At 44.9% G+C, this 17,606-nt stretch overlaps 2 protein-coding genes across 10 annotated transcripts in view; one reads left to right on the forward strand and one right to left on the reverse strand.

Moving 5' to 3' along the window:
* The window catches only part of HABP2 (hyaluronan binding protein 2), a 72,048-nt gene extending 57,165 nt beyond the window's left edge, over positions 1 to 14,883 (forward strand). For 4 of the 9 annotated variants that reach the window (XM_083844217.1, XM_083844218.1, XM_083844219.1 and 1 more), the window contains 13 exons: positions 1,775 to 1,808; positions 5,631 to 5,762; positions 6,740 to 6,850; positions 7,333 to 7,449; positions 7,729 to 7,848; positions 8,476 to 8,647; positions 9,072 to 9,166; positions 9,300 to 9,546; positions 10,518 to 10,660; positions 11,009 to 11,143; positions 12,528 to 12,673; positions 13,602 to 13,802; positions 14,714 to 14,883. In XM_083844217.1, the coding sequence (XP_083700343.1) occupies positions 1,775 to 1,808; positions 5,631 to 5,762; positions 6,740 to 6,850; positions 7,333 to 7,449; positions 7,729 to 7,848; positions 8,476 to 8,647; positions 9,072 to 9,166; positions 9,300 to 9,546; positions 10,518 to 10,660; positions 11,009 to 11,143; positions 12,528 to 12,673; positions 13,602 to 13,778 (1,629 nt within the window). In that variant the 3' untranslated portion in view covers positions 13,779 to 13,802; positions 14,714 to 14,883. Of the gene's footprint in view, positions 1 to 846; positions 866 to 1,527; positions 1,652 to 1,774; positions 1,809 to 5,630; positions 5,785 to 6,739; positions 6,851 to 7,332; positions 7,450 to 7,728; positions 7,849 to 8,475; positions 8,648 to 9,071; positions 9,167 to 9,299; positions 9,547 to 10,517; positions 10,661 to 11,008; positions 11,144 to 12,527; positions 12,674 to 13,601; positions 13,803 to 14,281; positions 14,324 to 14,713 lie in introns of those variants that run through there. The other 5 variants (XM_083844221.1, XM_083844220.1, XR_014586760.1 and 2 more) reach the window with 4 other exon arrangements.
* NRAP (nebulin related anchoring protein) overlaps positions 14,356 to 17,606 on the reverse strand; it is a 56,357-nt gene continuing 53,106 nt past the window's right edge. Inside the window, exons 40-43 of the mRNA XM_083844215.1 lie at positions 17,323 to 17,430; positions 16,380 to 16,691; positions 15,981 to 16,133; positions 14,356 to 14,773 (exon numbers count right to left, since the gene is read on the reverse strand). Coding sequence (XP_083700341.1) covers positions 14,675 to 14,773; positions 15,981 to 16,133; positions 16,380 to 16,691; positions 17,323 to 17,430 — 672 coding nt within the window. The 3' untranslated portion in view covers positions 14,356 to 14,674. The remainder of the gene's footprint in view (positions 14,774 to 15,980; positions 16,134 to 16,379; positions 16,692 to 17,322; positions 17,431 to 17,606) is intronic.

Raw genomic sequence — 17,606 nt, forward strand, 5'->3', positions numbered from 1 at the left:
TCAGGCACGTGAGGGGCAAAGGGACAAAATGGTTTCATTTGTTGAAATGGTTTCATTTGGTTTCATTTCATTATCACACCAGGTTTGTGATAAAGATTAGGTCGATCTCCTGGACTTGTAAGGTGGAACTCTCTGTGTTGGGTGCTTCAGGAACATTTGTTCCGAATGACATTTGTGTTGTGGCAGTGGACGGTGGCCTTTATCCAAAACTGAGAACCCAAATCTGGGGCTCGGCCACCCTTGAGTACAGGGCACTGTCTGCTCTGAAGGAAACTTGGACATTTTCCAGGGCACCAGGTCATTGCAGGAGGTTTAGGGTGCCAGCCCTCTTACAAGCAGCTCTGTCCATAGGGGAAGGCTTGGAAGGGTAGCCTGGACAATTAGCATAGCAATGCGCTCAGGCTCGCTTCTGTCTTCTGTTCTTGGTATTTGAGTCTTCCCCTTGGACACTGGGAGACTCCCAACTGCGCTCTGCAGCTGGGGGAAACTGAGGCACAGAAGAGCTGGATGCAGCCACCTCCATGCCTCACGCAGCTCATGCTGGCACTCCCTGCCCTTCCCATCCAGAGCAAATAGCTGCCCTGAGCACAGGTAAGGTTTAGCAACCTCCTTGAAGACAAAAGCTTCTGCCCTGAAACCCTCTCCAAGTGCGTTAAGCCCAGGGCAGGAAGGGGCAGTGCTCCCTGCCTCCGGCTGCAGGGGGACACTCAGCTGTGAGCGCCAGGTGGCAGCCACAGCTGGGGGTTGTTCTGGGTTATTGGGGCAGGTTCTTATTTATGGCTGCTTATTTACTCATTCCTAGCTACAGCCTGGTGTTAGCTGAGAGTGCCTCTCTTCTGTACAGAGTGCTTAATATAATGCACAAGTAAGAAGTGTGTTTTTACAATTAATTACATCTGTAGCAAGGTGCATGTAGTAACTGTGTGTCTATACTGTCTTGATTACACACGTTAAATTGTTTGGAAATGCATTTTCTTCTGACAAATCGTGTGAGGGATGCAGCTCCAGATCTCCTCCTTCACACCTGCTGTTAGCGCGTGCTCTCGCCGCAGCCAGGTAGCCTCGTCCGCAGCTGTGACTTACAGCAAGGCGGGATGCACGCTGACATCTTCACGTGGGGGATGAGTCCTGATGCGGCGGCGGTACATTTTCTTTCTGCCTCACTCGCTCTTCAAAGGCTGAGTGTTGTTTTCCTTCTCCTTCTGCTCCCTTTTGTCGTTTGCCCTTGATCACAAGCCAAATAGGAAAGGCTGGAGCCCCGCGTCAGAGGGCGAACGCATGGCATTTCCTCGCAGGAAGCACCAGAAATATTCTCCTCCATCCGAAGGCTGTTGATCACCTTCTAGCTCAGAGGGCTGGCTCCCTACACGTGGGCTGCCCTCTGCTCCATCCTGCCCAGCATCTCACGGCCCTTGGCTCCAGCACCTGGCTGTGATGCCATTAGGCAAACACTCAGTGCATGGCCACTTAATACATAAAGGCAATTAACTCGTTTGGGACAGGTTTCTCATAAGCGTGCTGCAACTTGGGCTGGGTGGTCAGAAAAGCTGGAGCTCCCCTGAGGTTGTTGGGAGCAGTGTGGGTTTTTGAGACATTTTGGTGATCTTTGGAAAGAGCTCTTAAAAATGCAGCCTGGGTGCATCTGAAGTGGGTAATGAGCTTCTCTGGCTGACTAGTGCTGGGGCAAAGAGAAATGTGTCAGAAGTGCTGTAGCCATGCTCCAGGCCGATTTTTCCTTTCAGAAACTGACTCTGCCTTTCTTTATCTGCTGCAGACCTCCTGGTTCTTCCTGGCCGACTTGCTGAATGGTAAGTGGATTTGATTTCTTCCATCGAAGCTCTGCATGCAGGCCTCACTGTTGGCAACCTGGTCCATCAAGATCCTCAGCTAGTGCCTAGCACTGAGTTTTATTAACTTCATCCATGGCTTTGTAATGCCTTAAAATAAGGCCTGAGATCCTGAGAAGGTCTGTTGGACTCTGGACAAGTAACACAGTCAGCACTTCCAGGCCTTCCCACGTGCTCTGTGTTGGTGCAGAAAACATCTCTGCATCGGGTCGCGGCACAATGGGGTACAGAGCAGGGCTGCAGCAATGGTAATGGGGGACACCTGGGGGACACCTGCAGCTTGCTGTGCTGTTCAAAGCCAGGAATCCTCCGCTGCTCCATGGCCTCACGTGCTTGGTGCAGCTTTGGGGACCTGTTGATGAGCTGGGTCTGGCACGTGGGTCTCAGAGTGGAGTGGAGGTCATGGTGCTGAGCTGCAGAGCGCACAGGAGGGTAAGGGAAGAGTCTGGTGCAGTTCAGTGCCAGCTGTGCATGAAAACTGGAGGTCAGATAAAGGATGGATAGCTTTCCCTTGCTGCACACAGCTAACTGTGGGACTTACTCTGGAAGCGGGTTCAGAAAGTGTTTGATAGCTCCTGTGAGTAAAAAATCATTGAAGGTGATGTAACGTTATGATGCGGGTAAGAGAAATACTGTGATGAATCTTAGGGGGTGGGAGGGTGGGGTGGGGGCTGCAGATAACTTGTGAGGACTTGTACATGCTCTTGCAGCCTGTTTGATCTATGAGAGGATTGTCGTTTTATTGCTAAGTTTTTTGTGATTTTGTGGGTAAGCCCCATTCTTTTTTTCTTTGAATTTAGTGGCTCTTAGATTTGAGCTTATAAATTATTAAACTAATGATGAGTAAATTAATTTACTAGTAGGCTATTAAATTAATTTTCCCATCAAAAAAAAAAAAGTGTGCCTTTCACTGTGCACTCCTTGTTCAACTACATGCCTCTTCATTCTGCTGGTGTTTTGGTCCGGCCTGCGAGTCCAGCTGCCCTGTACCCATGCAGCACCGGTTCCTTCCCCAGACCAGTGTTGCTCTCCTCATAGGACGTGTGTGGCAAACACCTTGCCAGATCAGCGCTTAGCTTCTGCAAGTACTCGGGCTCCTTCAGCAGCCATCAGCAGCCAATGCCCTCCAAGGGGTAGGTGCTGCAGAACTGGGGCTGTAACAGCCCCAGAATTGTTTGAAAGGAGTGAGGGCTTGGCTGTTAGCTGTTCCTATCCCTTCTGCAATTTCTTTCTGAAACCGCAGATGCTCCCAGCCAAAACCCATGTGGAACGGAGGAAATACCGAGAGGTCTGTGCAGAGGTAAATGGGAGACTTATTGTTTTTTGAAATACCATCAGGATTTCAGCCTCATAAAAATAACTTTAGATTATTCACAGACCTGCAGACAAAAAGTATTTAGAAATGTGGCAGGAAAACTCATCCTCCTTAAATTAGGGCAGATCTCAGTCTGTCCCTGGAGGTTCAGAGAGCTTGAATAAATGCCGGGTACTTTCTGTGTTGGCAATAGGCTTTAACTTTGCACACCACTCATCTCGACAACTGCAGTCCAACAAAGTTACCTTGCCATTCAGGTCACTCGATGGCATCCTAATGCATCACTTTCCGCTCGGAACATTAGTCATGACTTGATCCAGGCAAGGTTTTGAAAACAGTGTGACTGCCGGCATTGGCATATCTGTTCTCCCCGCAAGAGAGAGTCCGTGTAAGCTAATGAACAAGAGGATATTGATCAGAAATCCATTACTTGATTGACAGCTCTTGGCAACGTGAAAAAGTGCAGATGAAAGCCTGAGCAGTTTAAAAGATCACCCAGACCTCAAAGCTGATTTGAAGCTTTAAAAGTCAATCTCTGCCTATCAGTTATGGGGGGATTTTTTTTGTACTACACAGAGGAAAGTTATTCTTTGAAAATTTGCATGCAGGATGTCTAATTTAATTTCATGTAATAGTCACATTTCAGTGACAAATGTCAGATCACTGCTTTTTTAAGCATGTTAAGGTTTTCCAGCACTTATAAAGAATGAGCACTCTCATTTAATAATATGTTTAAATCAACCAGTGTATCAGGCTGTGTTAATTATGTGCTCAGATTAAAAAATGCTATTTTTGCTTTACTAAACCTATGGCTTGTTATGAATAATTTAAAAAATGGAATGGAAACACTTCTTAAGTAAGAGACGTGGAAGCCAAATAGTTATTTAGTGTTGAAGCAATGATAAACAGGAAGACATCTTTCAGTTTGATGTACCCAAGTCGGGTTTCTGTTCTTTCTTTTCTGGTGCTCAATAAATGATTGATCCATCGCTAAGGACTGACACTAATGTAACAAAATGAAGTGACACTATCATCATTTCTTAACACCATCCTTACACTGAGTAGTCGGTAGATGCTTCTGCAACAACTTCGCTATTTGTGCTTGTTGGGAGCACTTGTATTTTTTTTTTGGCTACCAGCTCAGCAAAGTCCTCTCTCGCCCCTGTAAAGCATGCTGGGCATGTCTGCAGTGTGCTCGGAGCAGCTGTAACTCCCCTGTTCATCCTTCACAACTTTTACCAGGTATGTCTTTTATAGAAAAAAGGCTACCCCATCTCTCTGAATAGTTCCTTAAAGCACCTGTGGAACAAAAGCCAACGCTCCCTGCTAAGATTTTGAAAATAAACAAGGAAACAAAATCAGGCTCCTTCACAATATTCCCTCCAACTCAAGTCTGCCTGCAAAATCTCCCCTCAGACAAAGTGAGCTTGCAGGTTGCATTTCAGGCAAAACCCTCTCTTTGTTTTCCTTTCTTAACTACATCACATTAAATTTAATTTTGTTCACCGTAGACAATGTCCTTATCTTCCAGCGAGATCCTTCTGTTCCTCAGCACGGCACACACTTCTGCAACACTTGCACACTGTCGAGACTTAGCTCCTGTGGAAATAATGAGCTGAGGAAAAGGAGTCTTGACTTGACATAGCAATAAATGAGGTGAAACTTTCCTCTTTTTTTTTTTTTTTTGTGAGAAATGAGAGTTGGCTTGTAGGAAGGAAAAAAAAAAGACGAAAAAAGATGGTTCTATTTTAATATGAAATATAAAACACCCATTGTACAAAAGTGGATTTTTTTTTTTTCAGAAGCAAAGAAAGAATAAAGATAAAGGCTGCAAGAGAATGAATGAGGAGAGAAAACTAAGATAATGTAGTTGATAATCAGTTCAAGGCAGAGCATTATCCGTGGGGCCATCAGTCCGGCCCTAGGGGAGAGCTTTTTAAAATCTCTCTGCTCGCAGTTTAGCAGTGCTCATTACCATAGCTCGTCTCTGACACGCTGGCGGGGCTTCTGCATGCCCACGCGATTCAGCTCCCCCAAACACAGGCTGGCAAAGCGCTGGGGGATGCTGGCAAGCATGGGCGCGCTCTGTGGCACGTGTCCCATGGCATGGCGGGGGCATTGCGCCCTCAGAGGGGCTCTGTGGGCTCGGAGATCCGCTGCTCTCCCCCTGCCAGCAGCGGAGGTGCTGGGGATCAAAGCAGCGAGACAAAGGAAACCTCTCCTGCTCGCACGGCCTCACGCGCTGCGGGTGGCAGCCACCCATGCCTCGTGTCCGTGCCTGCAGGGCCCCCCGCCACCAAATGGCAAAGCCCATGTGTCCCACCGCCCCAAGCATCCTGGCAGGAGCCAGCACCTCCAGCTCCCTCCGGCAGCGGTGGCAAGGCCATGGCTGGGGACTGCCACATGCGGGGGTGGCCTTGTAGCAGTTGTAACTCCTCCACGCGTCCATTCCCTTCTCCTCCCCACAGACGAGGCCGCCGATGACTACGAGTACTACGACGAGCACACGCAGGCCGAGGAGGACCTCTTCCACCAGACACAGACCTCGGAGGACCCCGACTGGTTTGAGGAGTTCTTTGGCTACAGCGACACCCAGCAAGGTGCTCCGGGGTGGGCCGGGGGGTAAGGAAGGGTGAAATCCCAGCCCCGCGCTCACGGAGTGCGGCAGGCCTCGTCTGCCAGCCTGCTGGTGAAACGCCTGCATCAAAGGGATGAGTTAGGAGGATTGTTTGCTGTGTTCTCCTTTGTGTTTCTCTTGTAAGGAGCCTGTGTTTTATCTCTGGGTTTCACAGAATGGATTCTGATCAGGCAGAACATTTCTGATTGCTACTACAAAAAAGCACAGGCTTATTTGTCTATAGACACTGTAAGACGTAATTGCTGTTTTCATGGGATATATGTTCTGTATTTATGCTGGGAACCAAATGTAGAGCAGGTTTCCTTTTATTTTTTTTCCTATTTCTATTTTGCCAAACTTCAGGAGAGCAGGAAAGGGTCCTCTGGACTGCTTAGGGAACACACGAGGAGAGGCGGGAGGCTGCCTGCCGTGTCCCTGCTCATCCCCTGGTGCAAGGGAAGCAGAGCTGCCATGAGGCTGGCCCTGCTCACCCCAACACTGGCTGCTTCAGCACGGTGGTATTTATACCCCAGGGGTATTACATAGCATAACAGTGATGGACAGCTTTTCCAGGGGAGTTTCAGTGCCATGCTGCAGCCAGGGCAATGCCAGATCCAGCCACCACTGCACTAAGCACATGGAGGCAGATGCCCAGGGCCAGCTCTGGTTCTGAACACATCTGCTTCTTTCACTGCTGCAGAGGCAAATCTGCTCCATCACAGGCTTGTAAAGGGAGTTGGAGAGCTCCAGACCCAAAGCCACGAGCTCTTAGACCTTACAGTAAGCTCTGCAGCAATTTGTAGCTGCTCCTGTGGCTGCTGAACCATGGTGTGTGTTACACTGGATGCTGTGCCCAGCCTTCTGCACCATTAAAATAAAGGGGGAGCGGGGGGCAGGAAGAACAAGTGAGGAGGTAGAGAAGCTAAAAGGCAAACTAAAAGCCCTCCATTCTTACCCTAGCTGACCCTTGCTCCTCTGATCCCTGCAAGAACAATGGGTGGTGTGAGAAGAGAGGAAGCAGCTTCAGATGCGTGTGCCCCAAGCCGTACACTGGGACTACCTGTGAGAAAGGTAATCGCTCCTTGCTGGCCGACGCTCCTTGTTCCACAGCTGATGTTACTGCCATGGCTCTGCCAATAGAAGCAAGCACTGAGGCTTTATAAACCCACTGTTCACTGAGGTGAGGGTTTTAGCAGCCCGGTACAGTCACGTCAATATGTCTTATACTTAGCTCGTGGTCCAAACCCAAGTCTGTCTAAAGCAGTTATCAGTAACAATCTTCTGGTGTGCAGAAAGTGTACCTCTGTCCCCTCCCACCCAACATGGACACTGGTGAGCTGCTCGTTGGTCTTGCAGCCTTTTTGCTGTAGATGCTTGAACGAGAAGGAAAATCCCAAGCCACACTGCTATGTGGTATGGTGTGACAGCCGGGTGACCAGCTCCTGGGGAGTCAGGAGAAAGCATGGCTTTCCACCGCCCTGTGGGGACACAGCTCTGTGCGTGCACAAATGCTGGTGAAGCAAAGCGTTTACCTGTTTACCTGTTTCCCACAGTGAAGGACATGTGTCTGGAGAAGAGCTGTGTCAGAGGAGACTGCCTTGTTACGCTAAACCCACCTTACTCTCAGTGCAGCTGCAGTCATCCCTACAAGTTACCGGACTGCCATCGTGGTGAGCACAGCCCCAGCAGAAGGGGCTCCCACTTTGTGGGGTGCTGTGTGGGTGGTGGTGGGACCGGGTGGCAATTCAGTCCTGCTCTGGCCGAGATGGCTGCAGGTCCCAGCCGTGGGGATGGGATGGTTCTCACCACGTGTACAGCGTGGTGGTTCAGTTGATAAGAATTTCAATTTGAGGCTAAACGGGGGCTTTCCTGGATTTCCATGGGGTGTGTGAGTGGCTGTGGAGCATCCAGGAGAGTTGCAAGGCCTTCTCTGTTTTCCACCTTGACAGCATCTTCACAATGCAGGCCAAACCCATGCAAGAATGGAGGAACCTGCATACGGCACAGAATCAGATCAAAGTTCACCTGCAAGTGCCCTGAGCCATTCAGAGGGAGGTTCTGTGAGATCGGTACGTCACGGCCCCCAGGGAGGCTGGGGCTAACCCTCCTCAGGCTGCCTTCGCCCTGCAGCCGGGCCGACCAAGGCCTTCCCCACCAAGAGCCCGACCACCGGCCTCCTTGGGGAGGGTGTCGGGGAAGAAGCTGAGCACTGCGGCCTCCATCAGCCAAGGGGATCAAAACTGTTCCCATACCGATGTTTTCTGAGCTGTGCTTCAGCAGGCTCCTACTGGTAGAGCATGAGTGAGCACATGTTCTCCAGGGGTTGTATGTGACCCGTGGGGAAGGAACATCAGGTTTTCCTTAAACACCAGAAAGATGATGTAGGGAAGGTTCACAGCCGGTTGTCTGTGCCTCCCCAGGCTGGGGACAGCTGTTGATACATGGTTGGGTGGTCCTTACCATGCAATGAGGTTTCAGGTGTTTGAAGTCAATCAGGCTTCAAGTTGGACAGATGCTGGGACACAACTCTTGTTTCTGGCCTGTCTAGGCCAAGAGGTATCACTATGTGATCCCATGGGTCCTTCTGATCCCTCATCAAATTAATGTAAGGCAAGGAAGGGAAGGAAGAGGAGCCACTTCAGGCAAGGAGCAACTTTTTATAAAGACTTTTTCATATCAACATTGTCTTCTTACAGGATTGGATGACTGTTATGAAGAGGACTCCCTTGGGTACAGAGGAAGAGTGAACCAAGCAGAGAATGGCAAGACCTGCCTGCACTGGAATTCCCATTTGCTCCTGGACCTCCCTGTTAATGCATTTATGGAGGATGCCGACTCTTATGGAATTGGTGAACATAACTTCTGCAGGTAATATTTTGAAGAAGCAGCTGTAGAGGTCAGTATCAAAGAGATCACTGAGTACAAACTGCTCCCAGGAATTTGGCAAACTGAGGGTGTTAAAATCTGGCATATTTCAAGACAGTGTCTGTCTATAAAATACGAGGATGTTAGGGCTGCATTCCCTAAGTCACTGCACTGAAGTGAGGCTTCCAGAAGTAGCCCTCAATTTCCCCTGGTTTTTTTTTTTTTTGGATTAAGATAGGTAAGGGGACAGTAAAATAGCAGAAGCGGCACTTCCTTATCTTAGGTATCTTTGTCAAATCTTATGAAAGAGTATCTCTCAAAGCCCGGCTCTTTTATGGGAGCATGAGGCATCCTTAAGCATCCTTAGCTCCTTTGCAGTTTCATGGAGATTTCCCCACTCTGGCTGATGCTCAACTGTTCCCTTCAGGAATCCTGATGAGGATCAAAAACCCTGGTGCTACATCAGAAAAAACAACAAAGTGGAGTGGGACTTCTGTGACGTTTCACCCTGCTCAGGAACAGGTAGAGTACTGAATTAGAAGTGAGCTGTTTGGCAGTGTGTAGGTGTCTGGATGAGCAGGTCACCACCCGTTGCTTAACTCCTCCTGTCTGATATTATCTCTGCATTACCCATCTGCTGCCTCTTCCAACACAGCTCAGGAGAGCCAATGGCCAACAGACAGCCTAGCAGACCCAAGCGGAACAAATTCAATATTCAAAACATGTGGACAACCAGAAGGTCAGAGGGCACTCAAGAGGATCTATGCTGGAGTTAAAACTACAGCTGGCAAACATCCCTGGATGGTGTCTCTGCAGAGAAAGACTTCAAGAAGAAGCACACATTTCTGTGGTGGAGTGCTAATTAAATCGTGCTGGGTTCTTACTGCTGGACACTGCCTTACGTAGGTGCATGTCCTGTGCTTAGGGTAGATAAACATAAAAAAAACCAGGGTGGCAGTTAAAGACAGCTTCACATTCAAATGATTTACAATCCAAATTATTCTGGGAATCAAATTGAGAGGAAAACATACCAAAAAAAAAAAAAAGAATATGCACATGAAAATGTGTAAGTGTATATGAAAAAAATGGTGCTTGCTGGAATTAGAAATTAAACTTACACCTCACTCGTCTAAAATGAGCTAAAATAAGTGTGTGAGAGGAAAACAGGAGGACTATAAGAAGGTTTTTACAGTATTTGAAAGAAAAGACCCATGAAAATCTCAGGGATTATTGGGATACCATGATCAACCTGACAAATTGCATCATAGTTAAGATCTTTAGAAGAGCACAAACATGCTTTTTGTTTCCAATTGTTTATGTGCCAGCTAGCTCAGAAAATGACATTTCCTTGAGCATTCTTTTTTGTTTGTTTGTTTGTTTTTTGAAGAGGTTGGAAGCCACTACCCTTGGAAATTGGTAAATTACACTCTAGAGACCATTCCAGCACAGATGATTTTAAGTGTGCTTAGACAGTGGCGAAGGATTATAATCCCATGGCTCTGTGAGTTAGCACTCAACATCACAGCCATGGTAATAGACTATTTGTACACTGCTAGTCTGCCCCAAAATAAAAAGAATCAAAATAATAAATTAAAAAACAATAATAAAATTAAAAAGCATGTTCATACAGCTTTAACTCATTTTGTTTAATGACTGCAACAAGTTAAGAGCACATGTATTGTCCAACGCTAGAGTTTTCCTGACCAAGCCCAGTTATAACAATCTTAGGAAATCTTCTGGTCATGCTCTACAACAGGAAGCAGTGTCTTGACTTCCAGATACTAAAGCTGCAGGTTTTCGCCATTGATATACAAGGTCTGTAATGTCTGCACCACCACAACAGATAATGTTGTTTACTTTACTCTTTTTGCAGAGAGCCAGCAGAAAATCTCCAAGTGGTTCTTGGAAAGCAAGACCTCAAGAAGAGGGAACATCAAGAGCAAATATTTGATGTGGAGAAGATCATCGTACATCACAAATACACAGAGAAGGGTGGTGTCCCACACAACGATATTGGTAAAACCCTTTTTATTAAATGTATCTCAGCTCTAAAATCAGTTGCCTGAAGTGCCTCTCCACAACTGAAGTCAGTATAAAATTCCACTCCTAGAATGTATTCTGCAAATTATTAGGTCAAATTATGGTTTATACCCATGTGAATCTTTGGGATGTGAATCGTGTTGGGCAGGGAGAAACCACTGTATGTGGGGACTAAAAAAAAAAAAATAGGGACAGGTCCAGCACATAGTGTGAACGATATGTCAGTGCAAGCCCCTGTCCCATGGAGTTGTGGCACAGACTGATAATGATGGCTAGGGATTAAAATCAAAATACAAGTTACAAATACTTTTATCTTGTCTCCAGCATTACTCAAGTTGAAGCCAGTTGATGGTCACTGTGCCGTGGAAACAAAGTATGTGAAAACAGTGTGTCTGCCTAACTTCTACTTTCCCGTTGGGACTGACTGCTTCATTTCAGGATGGGGCGCAACAGAGACAGGTACGTGAGCCCATGAGGGCTGGCTGTGTTTTTTCAGAGAGCTCTGAAAAAATCCCCCCTCCCCAATTTTTTTTTTTTTTGGTTTGGTTTGGTTTTCTGCTTGCCAGATGACACACCATATCATGGTTTCATCTGGAGCCAGCTATAGAAGTAAGAAGGTATCGAGAGAGACTATTGTACGCTTTGTGAGTTTCAAGACAGGACTAAGACAGGCTGGAACTTTCACATGGTTTTCCAGCCCATTGGGTCAGATAAAGCTTTTCAGAAGCAGCATCTGGATCTTCAGATGTGCTGGAAAATAATATAAAAAACCCACCAAGGCTTTTCAAGTTGAACTAGCTCTATCCAAAATCTTTCTTGCCCATGGTAAATCCTGAGGGGAGAAATTACTATGCTTAAATAAAAGATAATGGCAATTTTCTGAAAAATGCATTTTCTCATGTTCTGATTGATGTGTTGCTGTAAAGCAGCAGAAGGAAGATGTGTCACTGAGGCTGCAGTAGGTGTCCTAGTGCTTTGTGACTGATACAGCCTGATATGATACACAGGACAAAATTCTCCCTTCTGATGTAACTCTCATTGAAGTCCACAAGAGACAAGCACATACATTTGATCAGAATGCACCAACAGAATTTAATGGACATTTTTTAAAAGTTCCAAATAGAAAGTCTCTCTTAAGAAGTGAATGGGGAATTTTATTATTATTTTCTTTTTCCTACAAAGAATATCAAGTATCCTGTACGTGTTCAAACTAGATGGCTCCTTCTTTGAGCAGAGCTATTATTAGCATTTCAGGAAATCACTGCAGAAATAGAATATTTCCTGAATCTCAGGCAGAACCTAAGTTATAAACCACCTTTAATTATCTACAGATGTAGTGCTTTGAAACTCTGGCTATTGCCTTTAGATGTCAAGTTATGTCTTTAGATTCCATGTAATTAATCATTGCCTTTAAATATTGCATGATTTTCAGTTTTCATCTGTTTCATTAGCCTATGTGTTACAACATCTAATGGCACTAGTCTGAGAAGTGCAGAGCAGCTCTAAGTCCCGTTGGGACCAGTGGGAGCTGCAGACCACCAGCACCTTTGAAAAGCAGGATACCCCTGACAGGTGTAGAGCTGATCTGAGCCAAATGCTGAATACCTGACTTTGCTTTTGTTCAGGCAACAGCTCAGTGTCCTGAGTGAAGCCTCCAGGCTCAAACTCTAACCCTTATCAATGCAGACATGCTTCTTTTCTTCCCAGGCTAGACCATGCACCCCTCCCTGCTCTTACCCTTTCCCATACAAACGGCAAGCAAGCTCCTATTTTGAACAAAGTCAACATGTAACAGGACTGGGAGGAAGGTGACTCTCTTTTTTTTTTGGTCTACATCCTGCAGATGATATATCCCATCAGCTGCTAGATGCCAATGTCAAGCTGATTTCACAGAAGCAATGCAATGCACCCAGAGCATATGATCAGCTACTGGATGAAAGTATGTTTTGTGCAGGAAATCTTCAGAGACCCAGAGCTGATTCTTGTCAGGTCTGTTGCTTTTTCTGTATTTGAACACTAATTTTTCGTGTAAATAGGCTGTGCAGAGTAATAGCTTTTGCAGGGTGCTGCATATGTATCTGTTTCTCCCATCAGTGTATTATTTCAACAGCCACCGTCTTTCTACAGTACAGTTTGAGACGTATGCCCCTAGAGCTAATGTCTTCACTGTCAGCCACAGGCAGATCTATGGGGTCTAGAGACTAGCCTGGGAAGTTTGGCTTCTGAGGCATTTTGTCTTAATAACTTGAAAACTTGTCTTTTTTTTCTTTCAATTCTATTACAGCCACTACCACGAGGAACAGTTCTAATCTGATCTTCACTATCAGAGCTAATACTTACAGAGCAAGTCAGCTAGTGCAAATGTGAAGCCAGTTCATATTTATACTGTTGTAAATCTGGGGAGGAGTTTGAACAATGGTTCCTGGGCTGAAAACTACCACTGCAAGGATAGTTAGCAAGAGAAATCACCCATAACACTGAAAACTACCAACAAGTTCAGAATAATTATTTTTGTTATTGTTATCTGAGGGGATCGGTGGTAGGGGGAGGGTGTGGGGAAGATCAAGTGGTTTCTTTTATGCTAAGTATCGCATCTTTGTCTTTCTGAGTTCAGACTCTGACTGCCTGATACTTTCATGCCTGGGAAATTTCATTTGACTTTGTCAGATATACATCACAGACTTAAACAGAAATTTACGTCCACAAAAGTCTAGTGTTGTATGACCTGTTTCCCGAACTGTAAGTCTACTCAGGAACTGAGCAGCACCTGCTGATACATCTGCTAGGAAAAAAAAAAAACCACCATCATTCCAATTTCAAGGTCTTTTGATGAGAGAAGGGAATTCTTATATTGGTCAATGTTTTGCTTCACATTTTGAACTAATTTTGTATGCTTTTTCGTATTTTCTCTTATTAGGGAGACTCTGGAGGCCCGCTAACTTGTGTAGAAAACGGCTCCTACTATGTATATGGCCTTGTGAGCTGGGGTGATCAGTGCGGGTTAAAAAACAAGCCAGGAGTTTATACCCAGGTGACAACATTTCTCAGTTGGATTAAATCCAAAACTCGGTCAGAGTCAAGATCTCTTCAGTAGGAGACAGCTCTGGAATGGCAAAAGGTATTAAATCCTGTTGAAAAAAAAATGTATCTAAATCTATTGGCTTATTCTTGAGTTTTTGCAAGGTTTGCAAATAGAACTATATTTTTTTTGTCCAATGATTCTGTAACCATATACAGAAATTTGAGAAACGGGATTGGTATTAAATCAGGATATAAAAAGTAGACATCTGCAAGCAAAGATTCAATTCCTTAAAATAATCTCTCTCTTATCTGAATTCAAGGGTTTACAACCTTCTCTAAGCAGCTACCTAATCTATCTATAGTGACCCCTCCTAGCTTCTAATGAGCTAATCTTGATATTTTGTTTTGAAATAGAGTGAATAACTAAAGTGATCCAAATACATCCTGTTGATCAAGAACAAATTCTCTGTTGTCCACTAAAAGACATGCCCTTGGTTAGTTAATAACTTTGCTTCCACCGGCCCTTGTCTTGTTCACCTGTTAAGCCACCAAAATCATGCTTTTGTATTCTCCTAGGTCAATGATGCCAATAATCCAGTAACATGAAAAACTCCAAAGGTTAGAAGTATGAATAAATCTGACAAATCTGGTTCCAATACAAATGATTTTATATTCTACCAATCAGGTTCATTCATCTGTAGTACAAAGCTGAGCCTGCCAGTCATCTAGTATTAATTTCATTTACAGCTGTAAATAAATATCAGCCTCTGTAATTCATACAATGATAAATCACAAAGTATCCATGCAAAAATTAGAAAGATCAGTTATAAATTGCAATGTCTAGCTTGCTTTTTAAAACAAACAAACAAAAATCTTAGATGCCATCTATTGTGCTTTCCAGAAAAATGGAAAAGCTACAAGATTTGCAGGATAAGATGAAAATCTATTTGTGTCGTGTCACGTTTCTGTTTACTTATACAGCTGCATTTTCTTTCTCTTGACTTGCAGAATTTCTGAAGCATCAGGATTGACTGTGACCTGCTGAGATCCTTCTGCCCCCAGTTGGTCCTGTAATAAGATCAAACAACTAAATTGTGAGAACAGCCAATAGACAGGAGAAAGCTTTAACTATTATTCTACAAATATATTTACAAATTAAAAATTACCTCAACTAGAAACAACTGGACAAAATCTGAATTACTGCTCTGTACTGAGGACATCTCTGCCGTGGAGAAGTGCAGATACCTGACCCATGCGTGTAAGTTAAATGACACACATATCCAAGGACAGAATGTGCTCAAGGCCTAATTTCTAAATTGAGCCTTAAATAACGAGCAACCTAGCAAGTTCCAAGTGAATTGCACACCTGTAGATTTCCCTGGGACCATCAGATCAGTACCACACGTAGTGCTTAAGAAGATACTGCCTGCAGTCACCACTGCCTGCATTGCTCAACCATAGTTATAATTTATTTCCTGAGTAGCTTTTCAGATGGGAATGTATGTCCTGTTTCTTTTGTGTTGGGTTATTGTTTGACTTGTTGCCAAGGTTAAAACTTAAATGAAACAAGTATTTAAAGTGCAGAGCTTCTCTCTTACTGCAACTTAATGCTTCCTAACTGCAGGGGTTACAAGATCCCTGTATGGACTTTTGTTCTATTATGCTGGGAAATTGCAGGCTGGGAGCCATGCTGTGGAGGTGAGGGAGAAGGAAAACCTGGGGGAAAAACAAGTTTGTAATTTCTTGAAGCTTGGGACAGACAGAGGTGGAGGAGGCTGGAGCAAAAAGCTTCCCACAGTATGCTTTATGTTCTTAGGAGTCTACACTGAGCTTGTCAATACAGCTGTCAGTGGAGATTACAGGGTAACAAGGATGTGTCTTGCCAAAACCAGGAAAAGAGAAAGGGAGTTGCACAGGGAGTCCTTTCCAACTGAAATTTTGCTCTCTGTGGATATAGCAGGACACTTTGAGATCTGACAACATCCAAAGTTAAGGGAAACGCATCCTGTAGTGTAAGTAAAATCCTGTCCTGGGGCATTTCCTGATCCCTAAAGGAATTACTCAACCCTGACATAGCTGAATTCCCTTGAGAGGTTCCTTCATACTGAGGTGTACACAAAGCTTGATGATGGAAGCAATATATATTCTGTTTAAATAATTGGGAGAACTGCAATGTCCAGGGAGCATCCAAAAGCATTAAACAGGATGTGTGCCTGCCTGCCTGCCTTCTACAGAGCAGAGCTCTTGCAATTTGTGAGAAGAATGATTTACTTACAACTTGAGGTCCATACTGAGCAGAAGCAGCTTGCATTGCCATGTCCCGAAGGTATGCCAGCTCAGCAGCTCTTCTTGCCATTTCAACTTTGTAAGAACCTGGGGGAGTCCAGCCAATGCCTCTGAGCCAGTTCAAGTCAGACTTGTATTTTACCTAAGAGAATGAAACGTACACTAGTGTGTATTTAATTTGGTTGACATTAATCAAACCACATGCCCTGGGTTTTCAAGAGAGAACATATAAAGAGCAACGGGGTCAATAATAAACAAACTGTTTGTTCTCCACAAACAGACTGTGGTTCTTTTAAGAATGATTTTGTAGATAGACAAGCTCTGTGAAGCACATTGCCACAGACAGCTCCTAGCGCCTGACAGGACAGTGCCACTTAGCTGTACTTACATCGCTCTGCAGCTTATAGGCCTGCTTTGCGTGCTTCACATTTAGCTGCTCAGGATCACAAGTATATTCGTGCAAGGGCTGCTTGTAGTTAACATTGCTGGCGAGCTGCTGGCTTCTCTTAGCATGCAGGAACCCCGGCTGGTTAAGGTGACTGTGGAACTGCGCCCTGTTTTGGGCATATCCACTCCTGTATTGGTTGTCACTCTGGAGTTTCCCCACTCTGAGGACATGTCTGATTTTGGGATCATCATTCGCGCTGAGGAATCCAATCTGCTGGCCTCTGCCTCTCAGGAAGGTTTCTCTGTATTTGTACTGCAGGAAATGTAGAAGAGCATCTCACTTTCATATTTACATCACCTTCAAATTCCATTATGAAATAACTTATCCTCCCCTAGCTATCCATAATGCTTCTTGTAGTGCACAGAGACCAAGGGTTTGTTTGGTATCAAACTGTATCTGCTAATTTAACGTGATACTCTAGGAGAATGACCTTTGTGCTAATTTTTTAAGGGAGTGTAATGGCTTAGGGAGCCCAAAGTAATCCTCTCTCAAAAGCAACCAAAGGTCGTCTTATTGTGCACCCAATAAGCAATAAAGCTCTTCTATCTTCAGCTTTCTTGATGTCTTCTCTGCTCAAAGGTGACACACTTTATTCTAGCCCATGGTTGGCTATCCCTAGCCTGATTCCTAGCTTATTTACCTATAATATAATACACTTCCTTCCCAAGAACAGCTCCTTGAAATGAAAAGCAGCTTGGTCTTGGACATTATTAATGGGAGCCTTTAGCTGGAAACCTTTGCACTTAACTGGCATTTGGTTTCACTGGTCACCTATTTTTGGGAAACAGAACAATGTTCTCTTATGTCAGAATTCAGCATTTTTACAGGGTGGGGGTGGCATGGGAATAGGGTTGGGAAGTGTTTGAAACAGAACAATTCTTACATCACTTGCAATCTCTCTTGAAGCCTTTGCTGTCTGGAACGGAATGGCGTCAATCCTAAAATCATAGCCAGATGCCCTTGTCTGTTCCCAAGATGTTTTATACACTTTCTGTGTTGAGAAGAAAAGAACAAAACAGTCATTTTCCCCCCCAGTGTCTTGAACGTAGTCCCATAACAGCAATAATAAATGTTTTATCCTACTGGGCTTATTTGTATCAAGAGTCATCAGTACCATCTCCAAGGTTTTGATCCAGTTCTATAGCACTTCAACTTCTTTTCTATTCC

Source organism: Anser anser (genome assembly GCF_964211835.1).
Source record: "Anser anser genome assembly, chromosome: 7".
NCBI classification, from domain to species: domain Eukaryota; kingdom Metazoa; phylum Chordata; class Aves; order Anseriformes; family Anatidae; genus Anser; species Anser anser.